The sequence below is a fragment of the Neolamprologus multifasciatus genome, chromosome 3 (genome assembly GCF_963576455.1).
Source record: "Neolamprologus multifasciatus chromosome 3, fNeoMul1.2, whole genome shotgun sequence".
In the NCBI taxonomy this organism is placed as follows: Eukaryota; Metazoa; Chordata; class Actinopteri; order Cichliformes; family Cichlidae; genus Neolamprologus; species Neolamprologus multifasciatus.
Genome location: NC_140441.1, coordinates 43413764 through 43429705, shown reverse-complemented (window position 1 = coordinate 43429705; position 15942 = coordinate 43413764). Strand labels below are relative to the sequence as shown.

The following is a 15942-nucleotide window of genomic DNA, read 5'->3' as shown; positions in this document are numbered from 1 at the left end:
GTATAATCAGCGTTTTAATTTTACAGTATAGTCACGTTTTGTTTTTGTTTTATCCCTCCGAAGGCTAATATGCATTAGAAACACATTGACACACTTCAGATCTGTAATGACGGAGGCATGAGCATCGGTTGTTCTGTGAGCGAGTGGGCTTCAGGAAGGCTTTAAGAGTGCCCCTGGGTAACATTTCACACTCTATATATGGTCCGATTGAGTCACAAAGCCTCGGATTCTCCACAGAGAGGTTTTTTTTCCTCAGCTCTACCCGCAGGTACTGAGCAGACGAGCCTCGCCTGTTCCGTTGCTAACAGCCATGATCTCCCAAAACATGTGCGCCCGTTATATCCGGCTAAAAAGCCACACATAATTAAACAGCGAGTGTTTTAGCTAAACATCTTATTATGTTTATTGGCTGTAATGACTCAGGCTCAGATGCATAGACACACTGCCACAAGGTTATTGGCGGAGAATGTGCATGTGAAAGAGGATTCCTTCCTCTGCTTTTTTCTTTACTTTTTTTCCTGCTCTCATGTGACTCTTGATTGCTCTTTTCTTGTCAGCTGAATAGCTTAGCAGCCTTGGAGAGTTGCTGTTGATGTAAATAATGCCATTTGGCAGACACATCACATTTGGAACTAGCAAATGTTCATTCAGACTGATTTATACTGAGTTTAATGTTCCTGTCGGTACTAATTTACACTCTCTGCTTGCCACTGTTGTTGCTTTGTCAACATCTACATTGTGCTATGTTATACTTAATTTAAACTAATTGCATCAGCATTCTGTGCTGGTAATTGTTCCATTTCTTCTTGGAACAATAATGTACCGATTTCATATTACTGCTTGGATCACTTTCATCACACACTGTTTGGCAGAGTTTGGTTGGTTTAAACTTTTCTACCAAGACAGTTGAAGACAAAATGATGAAGATGTTTAATATGTTGAATATGAAGCCTTTTTCTCATATTGCGTATTTGTGAAAAGGTTACGTGATTAAGGAGAGTACAGCTCTGCATTAGGAAATGGCAACTTCCTCAATTCACTAACGCTCATGATGTCAGCAGGGTCATCTTAAGTTAGGGCCTGTGTCCAACGGGATCCACAAAGTTTTTTGTTTTGCCATCTCTTCTGAAAAATCAGAGCTTTCAGAGAGATTTGCAACATTGTATCCACAGAGGTAATGTCAAAATCCTTCTTGAAGTAGGTCTTGCTACTGATTGTTTCTTAACTGGTAGACCTACAGTGAACAAAATGTTCCTCCAAGCATGAACTTCTGCTCACTTGTTGTTCAGCACTTGTACAAACAGTGAAGGAAGTGTCTTGTTGGTTGGGGTCCACTGGGACAGTAATGAGCAGTGTTGTACTGACTGTTTATGAACTCTGAATGACTTGAAAAAATGTCAGGCGCTCAGCAAGGAATCGTCGCCCAGCAGCTTGCTGTGCACTTGGAATTTTTAGCACCTTGTCAACATGTTGTACTCCAGCTGCAAACAGTTGCACACCCCACCACATTATATTCACCTTACATATACTTGACAAAAAACAGTGTTTTGAAATGTTTCCAGTGTTTTTCGCACAGATACTGTCTTTCAGTGCCTCATTAATGTTTTTCCTTTTATGTGCTTTTCAGTTTTAGACCTGCCTTTGTGCCAAGACACACAGGACTTTGATGACAAGGCTCTCCACCCCAACCCTGCGCTCTGGAGCCCCAAAACACGCCGCCTGGAGGTCAGCGTCATTCCTCGGCCCCGCCCATCTCCCATCCGCCCCCGCATCGACCCTTGGAGCTTTATCTCAGCAGGCGGTGGAAACTCGGGTGGTGGGCGCAGCCCACACCGCTCAGAAAGCAACTTACTGAGCTATCAGCCGTCACCCACCAACCCCTTCACCAACTGTGACCCTTTCCCCTCTCCTGACTGCGACCCCTTTGCCCTCAAGGCTGATCCGTCAAGTGGTTCGGATGGTGCTTCACCCTTTGACCCCTTCTCAGCTCCCTTTCCCACATCGCGTTCTGCTCCATGTTCTGCCAACGGCTCTCCCACGCTGCCCTCGTTCCGTATAGCACCCATTAACTCAGCTGACTCGGCCCTTATTGATTTTGGCTGCGGGGCCTGCAACAAGCCTCTGGATGGCACCAAAGAGAGGGCTCACCCCCGCAGGATACTGGGGCTCAAGCCATTCAAGTCCCCGACGCAACTCAAAGACGACAGGTTCTGAATCCAGCCTTGCCCCGACAAGGGGTTTATTCTCAATGATAGATGTTATGAGCCTGGATTTGACTGCAGGAACACAGTTCAGGACCGTTTCCACTACTATGTCCTACTTCGGAACAAGGATTCGGAATGTTATAAAAAAAAAACATGCACACTCATGACTCAACCTACCAAGGGAGGTTTTCCCCTTTGGGAGCACCAATCATCACAGGTCTTATTTATACACCAGCCTGCTGCTTTGGAAACCAGAAAGCCAGTGAAAGGTGGTACAATGAATTGTGGGATAGCTGCCTGTGAACCAATAGCTGGTGCCCATTTCATTCTCTCTCTTTTTCCCTCTGTTTCTCTATCCCTTTGAAGGAGCAGGATACAGATCACTAGCCCCATCTTCAGATACTATCAGACTGCTCATATCAACTGCTTTCATCTCCCCTTACCTTTGAAGCATTGTGACAATGCAGAGGTGGATAAGGCGACTTGCACAGCTTCATCTGCCTCTACCTCTCTGCAGACTGAACGCCTTCAGGACAATGGAAAATTGGAGTGCCTTATTTCGTGAAGTGTTTTTAATATATATCTTTTCAAGGCTCTTTGGATGGTTAATCTGGTGCGTAGGGAAGATGCTACGAATCTGGCTTAAATTTGCAAATCAGCTTAGCATTGCAGTGTAAGAAAAATGTCGTCTGCATGTATGTCTAGACTCATTGTTCAAGGAAAGCTTACTGTTTTTTTTTAAACTGCGTCTGCCTGTTGCATTATGGGAGAAAGCACTCTGAGTGGATACTAGGTCGCTCAAGAAATCCGAGATGAAACCGTGACCCAGGCATTCCACTTGGAAGCAGATAACATTCCAGTCACATTCTGTGGGAAATGCCAGGAATTGGCAGATTCATTCAGGCTGGCAGGCGACACAGCACAGGAAACAAGACAGGGGTGCCCTCCGCATTCCCGTCATATGCCAAAGAATGCCGCTGTGACTGTGTAAGTCCTGGGACGAAGGCTGTTTGCAAATGCATCGTTTTTACCTCCTCAAAGTGCCAGAACAGAACAACACAGAGCAAACTGACACAATCACACAGAGTATTTGAACATATGGTTCTCAGATTTTGTTAGAAATACCGTCTAATCACCGCCACCTATAAGGGTTCAACAAAGTACTTTAAAAGTGTTTTAAAGTACTTTACAAAAAAAAGTCTGCTTAATTTGTAGGCGTTATCAGTCTCACAGCCCATGATTCTGAGTTTCTTCATGTACCAAAATTTAATGTCTGAGTAAATATGAGCCAGATGCTTCATTTTTTCCCCTCCCTAGAGAGTTACATGTGAAGATTGAAACCATTCTTATTATCATTCATTCGCAAAGCAGATTGCTTAACATGGAACAATATGGAAAAGTTAGTCCAAGGAAAACATTCCAGAGATTTGTGAAGGCCACACAAAAAGCATTTTCTGTTTTATCCCTCTGCAGTGACTTCTGGTCACTCAGTGGTTGCTAATCTACCAGCTGATGACTTAAGAAGTCAGTGCTCATAACCAAGAAAATGTTACCCACAAAAGCACCTATAAAAGTTGCAACTTGGTGCTTTTCCAGTCAAATTTAATGCTGATTGACACTTAAAGTTCTAGATCAGCGGTCCCCAACCTTTTTTGCGCCACGGACCGGTTTATGCCCGACAATATTTTCACGGACCGGCCTTTAAGGTGTCGCGGATAAATACATGTAAATAAAACTAATACCGGTACCGAAAAAAAGAACATTTATTGATAACACACGTGAAAAGACCCAGGAAAACCGAGTAAACGATAAAAACGATAACAAAATAACGCTGAAAACCGATAAAAACCCTGAAAACTATACATTTCACACCTGAGCCTCAACTCTCACGGCCCGGTACCAAACGACTCACGGACCGGTACCGGTCCGAGGCCTGGGAGTTGGGGACCGCTGTTCTAGACGGACTTGTTACCTTTGACAGGAGCAATTTTGTTTTTGCTTAGTTTACCTGGCTTCATGGATTCCACACTGAAATGAAAGTGCTACTGATGTTCTCATCTAACTCTCCAGAATGTCTGCTAAAGTTTCTTGATCGGCAATGTCCAATATTCCCTGGCTCAGTAGATGTTTTTAGCGTTGTGAGAACAGCAGCGTCCCTCCAATATAATGGTTTTTGTTTTGGTAAAAAAAAACAACAACAACAACAACAACAAAAACAGGAATACAGGGAGAACCTCACTGTACAGATGTGGCAACATCATGTTTTTAGCCTCAGCACACCAGAATGCACTACAGCAATAACTTTCTCATGGTTCATTATCATTACTGATCATTCTACACCTATCAGCCACAACATTAAAGCCTCAGAGAGGGAAAGTGAATAAGACTGACAATATTTTTAAATTGCTATTTTCTGCTGTAAAATGTGTGGATTTGTTTGACACGTATCACCTGCCTTAGCATTGTTTCAGACCAAGAACCCTCTTCTCAAAAAGCCTAAGGCTCTGATTTGGTCTTCAAACTCGGATCAAAACCCGCATTAGCAAGAAGGACCGCAACAATCCTGAACAACCCACCAGCCCCAAACGATCCACTGGTAACTTCCCAGTGCATGCAAACATGCATGTTTCTGCATGCACTCTTGAAAGCAATCGGAAGCACTACCCAGTATTAGGTGGTTTTAATGTTGTGGTATATAAGTGTACATGCTAAATGTAACATGTTCACACTTTCTCAGGGATTAGTTTATTTTCTAAAATCATCCTGAGGAATGTAGTGGAGTGAAACAGGTTGTGGGAAAATTGCAGCAACAAAATAGCTCCAGACTGCCAATGCACAACAGCTTTTGAGGGTGTGTTTTTGTTTTTGTTTTTTTTAATTGACAGCCAGCTCAAGCACTGGTTCAACATAACTAAACCAGTGCAGGTGAAGCACCTGAGAGACCCACCTACCTAGCACAAACTCTGAGCCTGTTAACGATGGCTTTACTCTAACATTTCAAGTACAAATGCTGATTGGCTTCATCGCTGTCACCATGTCATTGGAGGACAATAACAGCTTTGTTCTGTCGAAGAGTGAAAACCTTGTCTCCAAAGGGAAAAGCTTTGTGATTAGCCTAATAATCCCACTGACGTACAGAGGAAGCTGATAGTGATAATTAGCCTCTCGATAAGAGCAGGGAGCATAACAAAGCGCTGAGATATTTGGTTAATTAATTTGCCCTGACATTAGAAAAATGCCCCGCATATCGAGTTGCGCCCCGCTCCGGCTTATGTGTAGATTTAAGCTGCGCACTATCACATGCATAAAGTTTCAAAGACAGGTTGAGCCGCCTTTTCTGTCTTCCATTTCTTTGTCTCTCTGTTGCCACTGGCTACAGCTCCTGACCAGACTTCATCTTCGCTGTCAAAGCTCAATTTTTTATTTTTTATTTTTTGCATCTTAACCCCTGAGGTGATTTGGGAGATAGTTTTGCTCCTTTCATTTTGTTCTGCCTTCACTCCTTTCGTATCTGGAAAGTTTTTCTTGCGGGCAGTTCTGTCCTGACAGCAGAGCGTTCAGTTCAGTCACAGCCAGGGTTTCTATGCAGCTAGAAGAGATGGCATTTGTTCTAGGACAGAGTCCATTTGCAGGAGAGTGCTCATTTTACCAAGGCATTATGGTTTGAAATTGAAAGGTGTATTGTCTTCTTCTTTGGCCCAATAACGTGTACGTGTATCCTCTACTGGGTATGCCAGCTATAGTCAGCTTGTAAAGATCTCATTTTTAATTCTTTGAATGAGCTAGCTGCTAAACGTGTGGGTGTCTTCTATACTATATTTGATAGCAGAAGTTTTAGATTGAGTGAACAGCCTCCTGTCACAGAGATGTGGCAAAATGCACATTTTAACTCTTCTGCGATTTGAAATTAGATGGAGGTAGTCATATCAGGAATTTTAAAAAAGAAAAAAGGGAAATAAGACCTAGTTCAGAACGCTGCCTACTGTCACGCCTCCGCACATCTGGCAACTGCTGCGGAAAGTGGGCGTAAATGTCAAGTTGTCTGATTAGGAAATAAAAAGAAAATAGTCGTACCAACCCCTTGGATTATGAATCGGTTAAGGAGGATACGAGTTAGACAAGGTGACAAAGGCTTCTTTTAAATCCTTGAGCCTGATTTTAACGAGGCTGCAGTTTGTCATGTAGATGACTGTGTAGTTGATACGTACCTGGAGGGCTACAAAGTCCCACTGCAGTGAACACTCAAGTAAAAGCGATTACATACAGACCACCACCATACCAAATCTGACATGTTTACCCAAGCAGTGTTTGACAGCGTGCTTGTCGTGATGTCAACCTGTCCTCCAATCGAACAACTCACCTGCCACCACCTGGACGTGGACATGAGTATAGAAAATAGTTTATCCTTCGGCAGCGTCCCCCACCTTTCTCCGCTCTCTTGTCCTCCCCACCGACATTTTAAAGACATGACAAGCGACGAGTTATTGCCATGTCTGTTCACGTCGACACGCAAAGTCACGACAGCTATCTTCTGATAGTCATTACACTTGGGTAGCTGTTATTGTCAACAGATGCTCTGTGAGCCCCCACACTGTAAAAAAAGGAAAAACACGAAGGAAATCGAGATGATTGAAACGTCTGGCAGGTTATTTCTGTCATAAATTGTCCGTGTGCGAAGTATCCACTTCAACCTGCCAGTCATGTCATGTCTGCACGTTCTCTTGGAGCCAGACTTTAATTTTCTCTCAGCCCCAATGATGACAAGAACAATTTGGCCTTCTCCATCAAGTGTGTGTGTGTGTACAGTGACATAAAATATTATTTTCAATAACTGCAGTCACTGTGCTTTAAACAAATGATTACATTATTACCTGGGACACAATGTTTTTACTCCTGCTCGTAATTTCTCGAGGTGGTTAGAAGCCTTTCTGGTAATGAATTATTTAGGCTGCATTTGGATTATTGCAATTGGTTATTCATAGACAAAAATACTCTACTAGTATACAAAATACTCCTACTTCAGTTCGTGATGTGTAATCTGAAAGATGTACAGTCAGCAGGGGATAAAAGGGACGCATTTTAGGAAGCCTTTTGTGGACAAAGACATCCGATTCTCAGTTTTGGCTGTCAGATTTAGAAACCAGAGCTGCCATTTATCTGCCGGAGCTGACAACCAGCACTCCAATACTAAAGTCTTGATGAGTTGATTGTGATGCTCTGCGCTTTCAGGCATCGCCCCATCCGTCATTGCAAATCACTGCCCCGAGTACGAACTGACAGGGAGAAAGGAACTGAAATCTCTAAAGGCGAGCCCTATATCTGGCCACCAGTGAGCTGCTTTGAGCCGCTCGGTGGCAGGGAGCAGACGAGAGTCTATGATCTTCATTCAGAGTTCAAGCTCAGACCATTACCCCTAATCGTTGAATGGCAACTGGCTATTACATGAATGAAATCTAATGAGGAGGCACCGTGGAGAACCCCTAAGGCCCTGACCCTCATCAAGCCAAGAGGCCACCTGTGAGTGGTGGTGTTGTTTTAAAATTTTAAAGGTGAAAAATCAGAGCCATTAACCAGATTTAAAAAAAGAAAACAAAACCCTTTGTGAAAGAGGAACAGTAGAGTGTGCTGTTTTTGTGTTTGTTCAGGTTACACTTGCACTCACAGGTTTAATTTGGCTGCTTTGTGAGCAGCAGATGTGTTTACATGCACACGTATTATCTGATTTACCTTGATTAAACCATTGATTCAGCTGTAGCAGTAATCATGCAAAGACTTCCAAGGGACTAATGCTATTCAGGGAGACCGAGACACCTGTAATAGCTTTATAAATAATAGTGCCAGGTGCTTATGCACCTACTATATTTGTCATCTTTAAGGCAAAATTAGGAAACCAGAAAATCCCTAAATTAGTTATAGTCAAATATATTGTGCAAGAGGTTATAAAGTAAAAACGTAAAGCCACTAAAAAGCACTTGATAAAATGATCTGGCAAACCTTAACATACTGCAGAAATCATAACTAAATGACAGAAGTGATTAAACTCGAGTTCGAAAAGAAATAAAAGTGCTTTTTTGTGTTTGTTGCTCCTGCTCAGCTGGGAAAAAACAAAAAGCTGCCAACAAAGCAAAAACATTCAGCTGCTGAAATGATTAATTTCTGAATGTAAGTTATTTTACTTTTTAATTTTCAATAGTTTTATCTGTTCAGTCTTCATTTTGATAAGACTGTGAGCCCAGCTAGGTGGCGCCTGATAACAGTACCAGCCTATTTAGCCGTCAGTAGCTAGTAGCTAACGCTAACCTTTAGCATGAAGCAAATCACCCAAGCAGTCTGCAGAATAAACTCTCTTTTTTGGTCACTCTTTAGGACATATTAGCTGATATTGTCTTTACATGTGTTCCTTCTTTTTGTCTTTTTATAACTAGTGTGTGACAGTGAGGGAAATGCTGAGTGTTATTAATGCACTTTGTTCTAGTTAAAGTAAGAAAGCTAAATGGGGAATATGGGAGCTTTGTTTTGTTTTTTTTCTGGCATGAAAAAGAAACGAATTGAAAAGTCTGAAGGCTTGAATTGAAATGATTACTTACAGTGGCAGAGAACACTGTTCGACTTGAAGAAAGTCAGGAAGTCCAGTGAAGAACTGACTGTTTCTTAAATAGCTGCAGCTGCGGTTAAAGTATGTTTTCTCTCCTTCATGGTTACCAGGCAAATTGGAGAATGGTTCAATAAGGCCGGATGGAAAAAACTAAGGGTGAACGTGTGTTGTATTTGCTTTATTGATGAAATTTTACCTTGGCAGGTCAGTAGAGCACAATCTGAAACAACAAAATAGATGGCCTGCCATTTCAGCGGCTTTCACTCCATTTACCTTTGCTGCTTTTGCTTGTTTGTGTTCAATTAAGTGGATGTTACAAATATGCCTGGTTTTCACCCTCGTTTAGTTGTCCCCCAGCTAGCTGTCAGTGACAGACACGCTTTATTGCTCGATCTGGCTCGTATTAAATCGAAACACCTGCCCGGGCCTTTGTTTGGCCTTAATAGGCCGAGACAGAATGATCAAATATGACCTTTCATCGACTGTACCGGTATGGCACATCCCAATAGGGATGGGAACAAAAGCTGTGTCTGTGACAGGCGCCGCCAGGTGTGTAAGCTAACGCTCAGGCTCCGAAACTGTGAATATTATTCCTAATTCTTTTTAGCCTGTGCATCCAAGGTCACCATCTGCTGTCCCCTTTTTCAGTAACAACAAAAAGCCAGTGAATAGGAGAGATGAAAGAAAGACCAGTTCACGTTCAAGACCTCAGCGATGGCTCCTGGAGAAAGCTGCCACTCAGTGCAGACAATAAACACAGACTTTATCTATGAGGTTATAAAGTCCAAGGCCCACATACTCATGCCTTCCCTCTACTCAAAAGCAAACAACAGCCCTGCGGTTGTGATTATTGTTCCCCTTGCTATTGACACACAATTACCTCGTGATCTTCCTCAGACAGGAGCCGCGCAACCTGTAAATTATGCTTCTGTGCTGCTTTTGAGTTGGTTAAGTAAACAGCCCCTCTTAAATATAGAAAGTGTGAATTGATTTATGGCGTAGTGTGAATGTTAAAGTTGAGCACTAGCTAGAGGTGATGTGAACTGATTTTGCTCACGGATGTTTGCAGCTTCAGCAGAGCACTGACACGTTTAGTGACAAAGACGTCTTCATTTTTAAAAAATCAATATTAACGGATATATAGGTGACTAAACTGGCGAGGCTTAACCTGATTAACGTCTCCTTAGACAGATATAAGACGGTAAAGTATTTTACTAAGGCTCAAGGGTATTTAACAGTAGGTGGTCTCTTTCAGGTGCTCGTGGTTGGGCTTAAATGGCTGAACTCTAAACGATCCAGAGAGGCAATTTGAAACGGTTTGGATGGTACAAATCCCCATGACTCAGTGGTCAATTCTCTCCCACTCACAGCTTCACAGTACTGTGAAAAAGACTTTGCATTCTGACAGCTTCCTGCCAGCCAGCTGAGGACATTAACACAATTTATATATATATATAGGGGTTAATGTGGATATTTATAAATGGCCATCTTTTTACACACTGGATTAAAACTATTTCATTCTCAAGATGGTCAGGGACACAGTCCACGTTAGGATGATGGATTGATTGCTTCATATGAACAAAGCATTTTCTAGGTTTTCACTGGAGTATTTAAGATGTATGGGTGCTTCACATGAGACAGATCAATGTTACGTTCCCGTTCACCAAGTCGGCCAAATCTGCACGAAACTGATTTTTCTGCAAGCCCTAGTACTTTGTCTGTGTTACTGAAAAGCCTGAGAAATGTGCCTGTTAGAGCTCGATTTCCATTTCCTTATGTACATTGCAGCAAAATCTTACACTTAAACTGCAGCCGAATGTCCCCTTGGGGCACCCATACTGAATTTTTATGTGCATAAAACTGCTAGATGGAGAGGAAATGTTTGTAAGTACCTTAAGGTAGCAGACAAGCTCAACCACCTCTCTGCCTTTGTATCTATTTGCTATTTTTGTAATTAGATTCGTTTCCATGTCTATTGTGTGTTTTATTACAACCTAGGCGATGTGATAACACAACTGTTGCATTGCCCTGGCAGTCATTTTTACATCTCTCTCAAAACTCTCTGCTCCTGCGAGTTAGAGGTTTTGCAGTCCTTGGGCTTTGAAAATTCATTCTTGTTGCATTTTTGTGAAATCTCGCACTGGGCTGGGCCTAATCAACTGTTTTTATTGTGCACAAGAGGATTATTTCTGTATACAGTTATGTGAAAATGTTTTTATTTCTCTTGACTATTAAAATGGGTTTTAACCTGTGGAGAAAAACAAAGGAAAAAAAGCTCAAAAAGACATAAGACCAAATAAAATGTAACACTCGTGATGTGTTTGTGGTGTTTTTCATGTCAAAGGACAGACAAAGAGAACTTGATGAGAGAAAAACATGATTGTTGTTCAGACATCCAGGTGAAATTGTGGACGATGTTTGAACTTGAGTGATTTTTCTTGTGCAATTATATTTGCTGTTCTTTCTCTTCACTGCCTAGATGCCATTTAGGAGTGTTTGAACCTTTCTTTCCTCTAGCTCTTCGTGAACAAAGAAGAGTAGTAAAAACCTGGTGACAGGCGCGCACACTTATAATCTTAAATGATCAGTGATGGTGTGTGATGGCAACCAGATCTGTAGTGTCACATTTAAATCGCATGGTTAGCCAGAAGGATGAGGTTCAAAGCAGAAACAGAAAATTTTCTAGTGAATCTTTTCTTCTTTGCGCCACACTTCATTGCTATACTTTACTTCCAATGAGTTTTCAGTTTTTAACAGTAGCTCTCCTGGCTTTCTGGAGATCTTTCTTTGGATATTGGGTTTTTTTCTGTTTCTTAACACTGATCTATAAATAATTTAAGATTCCCCCCCCCCCCCCCCCCCCCTCAAAAAACAAAAACAAACCTGAACCAATTTTGTGTCTCCAAACAACACACAACTTGGCAAAAAAAAAAAAGGCTTTAAAAATAAAAAAGATTTACTAGTAACCTGTCACCAAAACACATAATTTGTTACCATTTTTTTTACTCTAAAAAGAAATGCTGCAAAGGAAACAGTCTGACAGGCATAAACCTGTATTTTTGTGTTCACTTCCAAAGATCTGAGGCAAAAAAGTTGAGTAAACCCAGCCTAGCAAGTGGAGGGCCAAAAAAGAAGTTAAAGGTTTAAAACCTCCAGCAGATGATTGCTATCAGAAAGCCAAGTCTTTAAGAAATGGGGAAAGAAAATCTAGAAAAGATGTGACACAGGACCTCAGACACGGATCTGTTTATCCATCCACTGTTTGCCAAAGGCGACTGTCAAAAAGCTATTCTTGAGGAATGGCTAAGGTATCCCAAATGACTCCGCAACTGCACTGAAAATCACTGGCAACAGATATTATGGAGTGACTAATTGTCAATATGGACAAAGGAAGTACAACAGCAAGTGTTTGCAGCCATCTGTGAAACATGTTGGAGGCTCTGCTATGGTTTGGGGGTTGCATTTTTCAGCCATGGTGTTGGTGATCTCGCAGAAAATTCTGGAATTATGAATGCAGGAAAGTGCAGGAAGATTTTGATCCGTGATGCAAACCATATGGAAAGCATCTGATCATCAGCAGCTTCATATTTCAGCGTGGCAATAATCCCAAATACACAGTCAATTCAGTAAAAACACGCCTGGATCAGGAAACAAACATCCAAATACACACATTGACCTCATTAGAACTGTACTGTACTGTTTTTGCCATATACACTGTATTTCTTTTGCACATTCCAGTAAATCACTGCACCTATTTCCTATTTTCCTGGCAACAAGACTTATGGACAGCAGCCATCAGGAGCTGGCACAGTGTGGTCATAATAAGACAGACATGGTCAGGAACAATACTCAGGTAGGCTGTATTTAAATAATCCTCACTTGGAAAATAACCCCCATGCGGCAGCCTGAACTTTTGATAGAAAGCATGACGGACCCATTCTTTCGGGTTGTTTACACCATCCGACCTTATCATCCGGATAAGGTCGTATCTTCAGACAAACAACTGTTTTTCCCTGTCTTGTAATGTTCGATTTTGTGGTAACCCTGTGGAAATTTGTAGTTTTGGTAACAATTTGAAAGGAATGGCACCTGTTGTGGTCTCTCTGGTACTATAGTCGATCTGGTTCAAGGTTCAACATGTTGTGCATTCTGAGATGTTCTTCTGCTTTGGTTGAAACAGGTATGTATTTGATTTAATGTTCCTTAGCTATGTGCTTGAAGCAGTAGTACACTGCTGTAACGTCCAGCATCACCAACATATTTTCACCCAGAGGATTGCTGCTCACTGGATATTTTTGAGTTTTTGGAAAATTCTCTGTAAATCCCAGAGTTGGCACTAGCAACCATGCTCTGTTTGAATTTTAACCTACAAACCTTATCACATCAAGTTATGGCCATGTGATTGGGTGATTAGATACCAGTATTAATCAGGTGTACGTAACAAATTAGCCAATGAGTTTATACCCACTAATTAGTGTTATGTAGTCTAAAAAAATATTAGTATTTCAACCACCAAAACTGAAAAACACTTCTTGGATACAGTGAACCACACAGTAAGTACGACTATTTGTAAGGCACTTTAGTAAAATACACCAAAAGGCACCAACAGCACAAACATGAAGGAGAGGTCAAATTCCATGCTGTCAATTAGCAGAGTTGAGGCTACAGCTGTCCGTGTTAGGATACATGCCAGTCAAAGCAGACGTGACCCTTGCAGTATCCATACTTTATCCAGGTATCCAGGCTGTAAATGTGCTTTTTAATGCTGTAAAGTTGGGTGCTTTAACGTGGAAGACTGCCATGGACAGCTGTACGGACAACACGGACAGCTGAAGACTCAACTCTGCTACCAGACAGCGTTGAATTTAAACTCTCCATTGTGTTTTTGCTGTTGGTGCCCTTTGGTGTCATAGCATTCATTTTTGAGGTTCAATACCACCTATGCTCCGACTGTCACCTAGATAGTTACTAAGTTACATGAAGTTAAGTTACTTTACATTTAAAAATATTACTGTCAGAGCATCACTAAAGTCAAACAGGTTCATCCCCTGTGGACAATGAATCTCTGCATGAACTTTGGTTCCACATAGTTGCAGATATATTAAAGTTGTGCACAAACCTGGTAAAATCTTTCAGGCTCGAAAATGTCCATTCCTGGGTTTGGGCAAAATAATGCCAATCCTGGCCCAGAAACAGAAGGAAATATTCTGGTTTTACAAAGTCACAATAGGGTGAGGACAGCACAGGTTAGTGTGTGTATATGTTTTCCTAAACAACACAAATTTAGGGCTAATCGTGCACTTTTTTCTGCCTTTTATAGCATGTGATGTGACATAAAGACAAAATGGATATGCATAATGAGAGTGTTTCTGATGTTTTTGACCTCAAGTAAAACTATTTTTAGAATTATATGGCCTCTAATCTAATTTTTTTTATTGGTTATGATGGTGAAGGTCAAGCCTAATACGGGCCTAGTGAAGCTATTCATCATTTTGTCAGGGGATGTTCATGGACTCAGGGACTCTTAATAGTATTTGCAAAGCTGCAGGTGTGTCACATCTCCAATATGAATCTGTTTGAAGAGAGCGGGAGGAGCGGCGTTGGGTGGTTGACAGGTTGGGTGGATGGACATGGTGAGATGGGCCGCCCTTTATGACGACTCTCTCACTTCTCATCAAGACTGTCAGTCAACTGAAAAACAGAGAGAATGTAGAATCAGCATCAGCGAGGACATGACAGAGAAACTCTGCAATGGCTGACCCTCCTCTATCCCGGCGCAAGTCTCCAAGGCTCTTGTTGCCATGGACACTGTGAGTGAGAGTTTGTAAAGCGCATTGGTGTGGCTCTGCTATGCCTTTCCACTTCTTTATACACACACACACACACACACACACACACACGTATACACAAATAAAACATAATGGAACATTTAATAAACAAACATGCAGTAATGTATTCTGTATTCTGTATTTTTCTGGCCTCTTTGCAAAGCAGAGCTGTGCCTCCAAACAATTTCATATTTACAGCAGACACTGAGCAGCATAATCATCAAGACTTAATTCATTTATTTATTGCTTAATATGTCCAATATTGATTTGCCTCTTAACCCCAGTCAGGTTTCTGCTCAAGGGAAACATCGACTTTTTCATCAGCTAAATAATATCTAAAAATATTGGCTGACAGACGGGCGGATGACAGATGCAATTACGATAAATTACATAAATTAATACATATTGTATATGTGTTAACCATCATTAACCCTAATTCTAACCCGTGTTTTGTGAGTCACATGCCGCAAGTTGCTGACCTCTGACCTTGCATGTCAGCCAACTGATCTGAATCCAGGACCTTCTTGCTATGAGGTGCCAGTGGTAACCACCGCATCATGCTAATTATCATAGTCTAAAATTTCAAATACAATTTATTTGTCGATTCAGTTCAGGTCAGTTCAGTTTAATTTTATTTATATAACACAAACCACAACAACAGTTGTTTCAAAGCACTTTATATTGTAAGATCAAGAGCCTAATAGGAGAATTGTACAGAGAAAACAGAGAAACCTCCAATAATCAGATGACCCCCCCCCATGATCAAGCACTTTGGTGACTGTGGGAAGAAAAAACTCCCTCTTAACAGGAAGAAATCTCCAGCAGAACCAAGCTCAGGGAGGCACAGTCATCTGCTGCGACTGTTTGGATGTGAGGGGAGAAAAACAATACAAAGACAAGCTGTGGAAGATATATAATAGCCAAATTAAAAGCAGAGTGGTGTATAAACACATAGTGAGCGAAAAAAGGTGCGTGAAATAGAGCGTCCAACAGCCTAGACTTATTGGAGCGTAATTAAGGGAGGATTCAAGGTCACACGCAACGGTTATATAGAAAGTTGCATCTGAGCAAACAAGAAAGACTTTTGGAACAATATTCAGCACCATGTTTGGTGAAACCCAAACACAGCATCCGCGCAAACATCTCATACCAGCTGTCTAGCACGGTCGTGGACCGATGATGTCTTGGACTTATTTTGGAGCCACAGGACCCGAACACATCACAGTCAGGCATGAAGTCCTCTGTGTGCCAAAGTATTCTAGAGTCAAGTGTGAGTCCATTTAAGCAGGACTGAATAAAGTCCTAAAGAAACTTT

The 15942-nt window shown here is 41.6% G+C and overlaps 1 protein-coding gene and 1 long non-coding RNA gene across 2 annotated transcripts in view; both read left to right on the top strand.

Moving 5' to 3' along the window:
* LOC146523315 (mitogen-activated protein kinase kinase kinase 11) overlaps positions 1-11113 on the top strand; it is a 55044-nt gene extending 43931 nt beyond the window's left edge. Inside the window, exon 10 of the mRNA XM_085143704.1 lies at positions 1628-11113. Coding sequence (XP_084999830.1) covers positions 1628-2214 — 587 coding nt within the window. The 3' untranslated portion in view covers positions 2215-11113. The remainder of the gene's footprint in view (positions 1-1627) is intronic.
* LOC146523309 (uncharacterized) overlaps positions 1-15942 on the top strand; it is a 431764-nt gene that overhangs the window by 121284 nt on the left and 294538 nt on the right. The window lies entirely within an intron of this gene.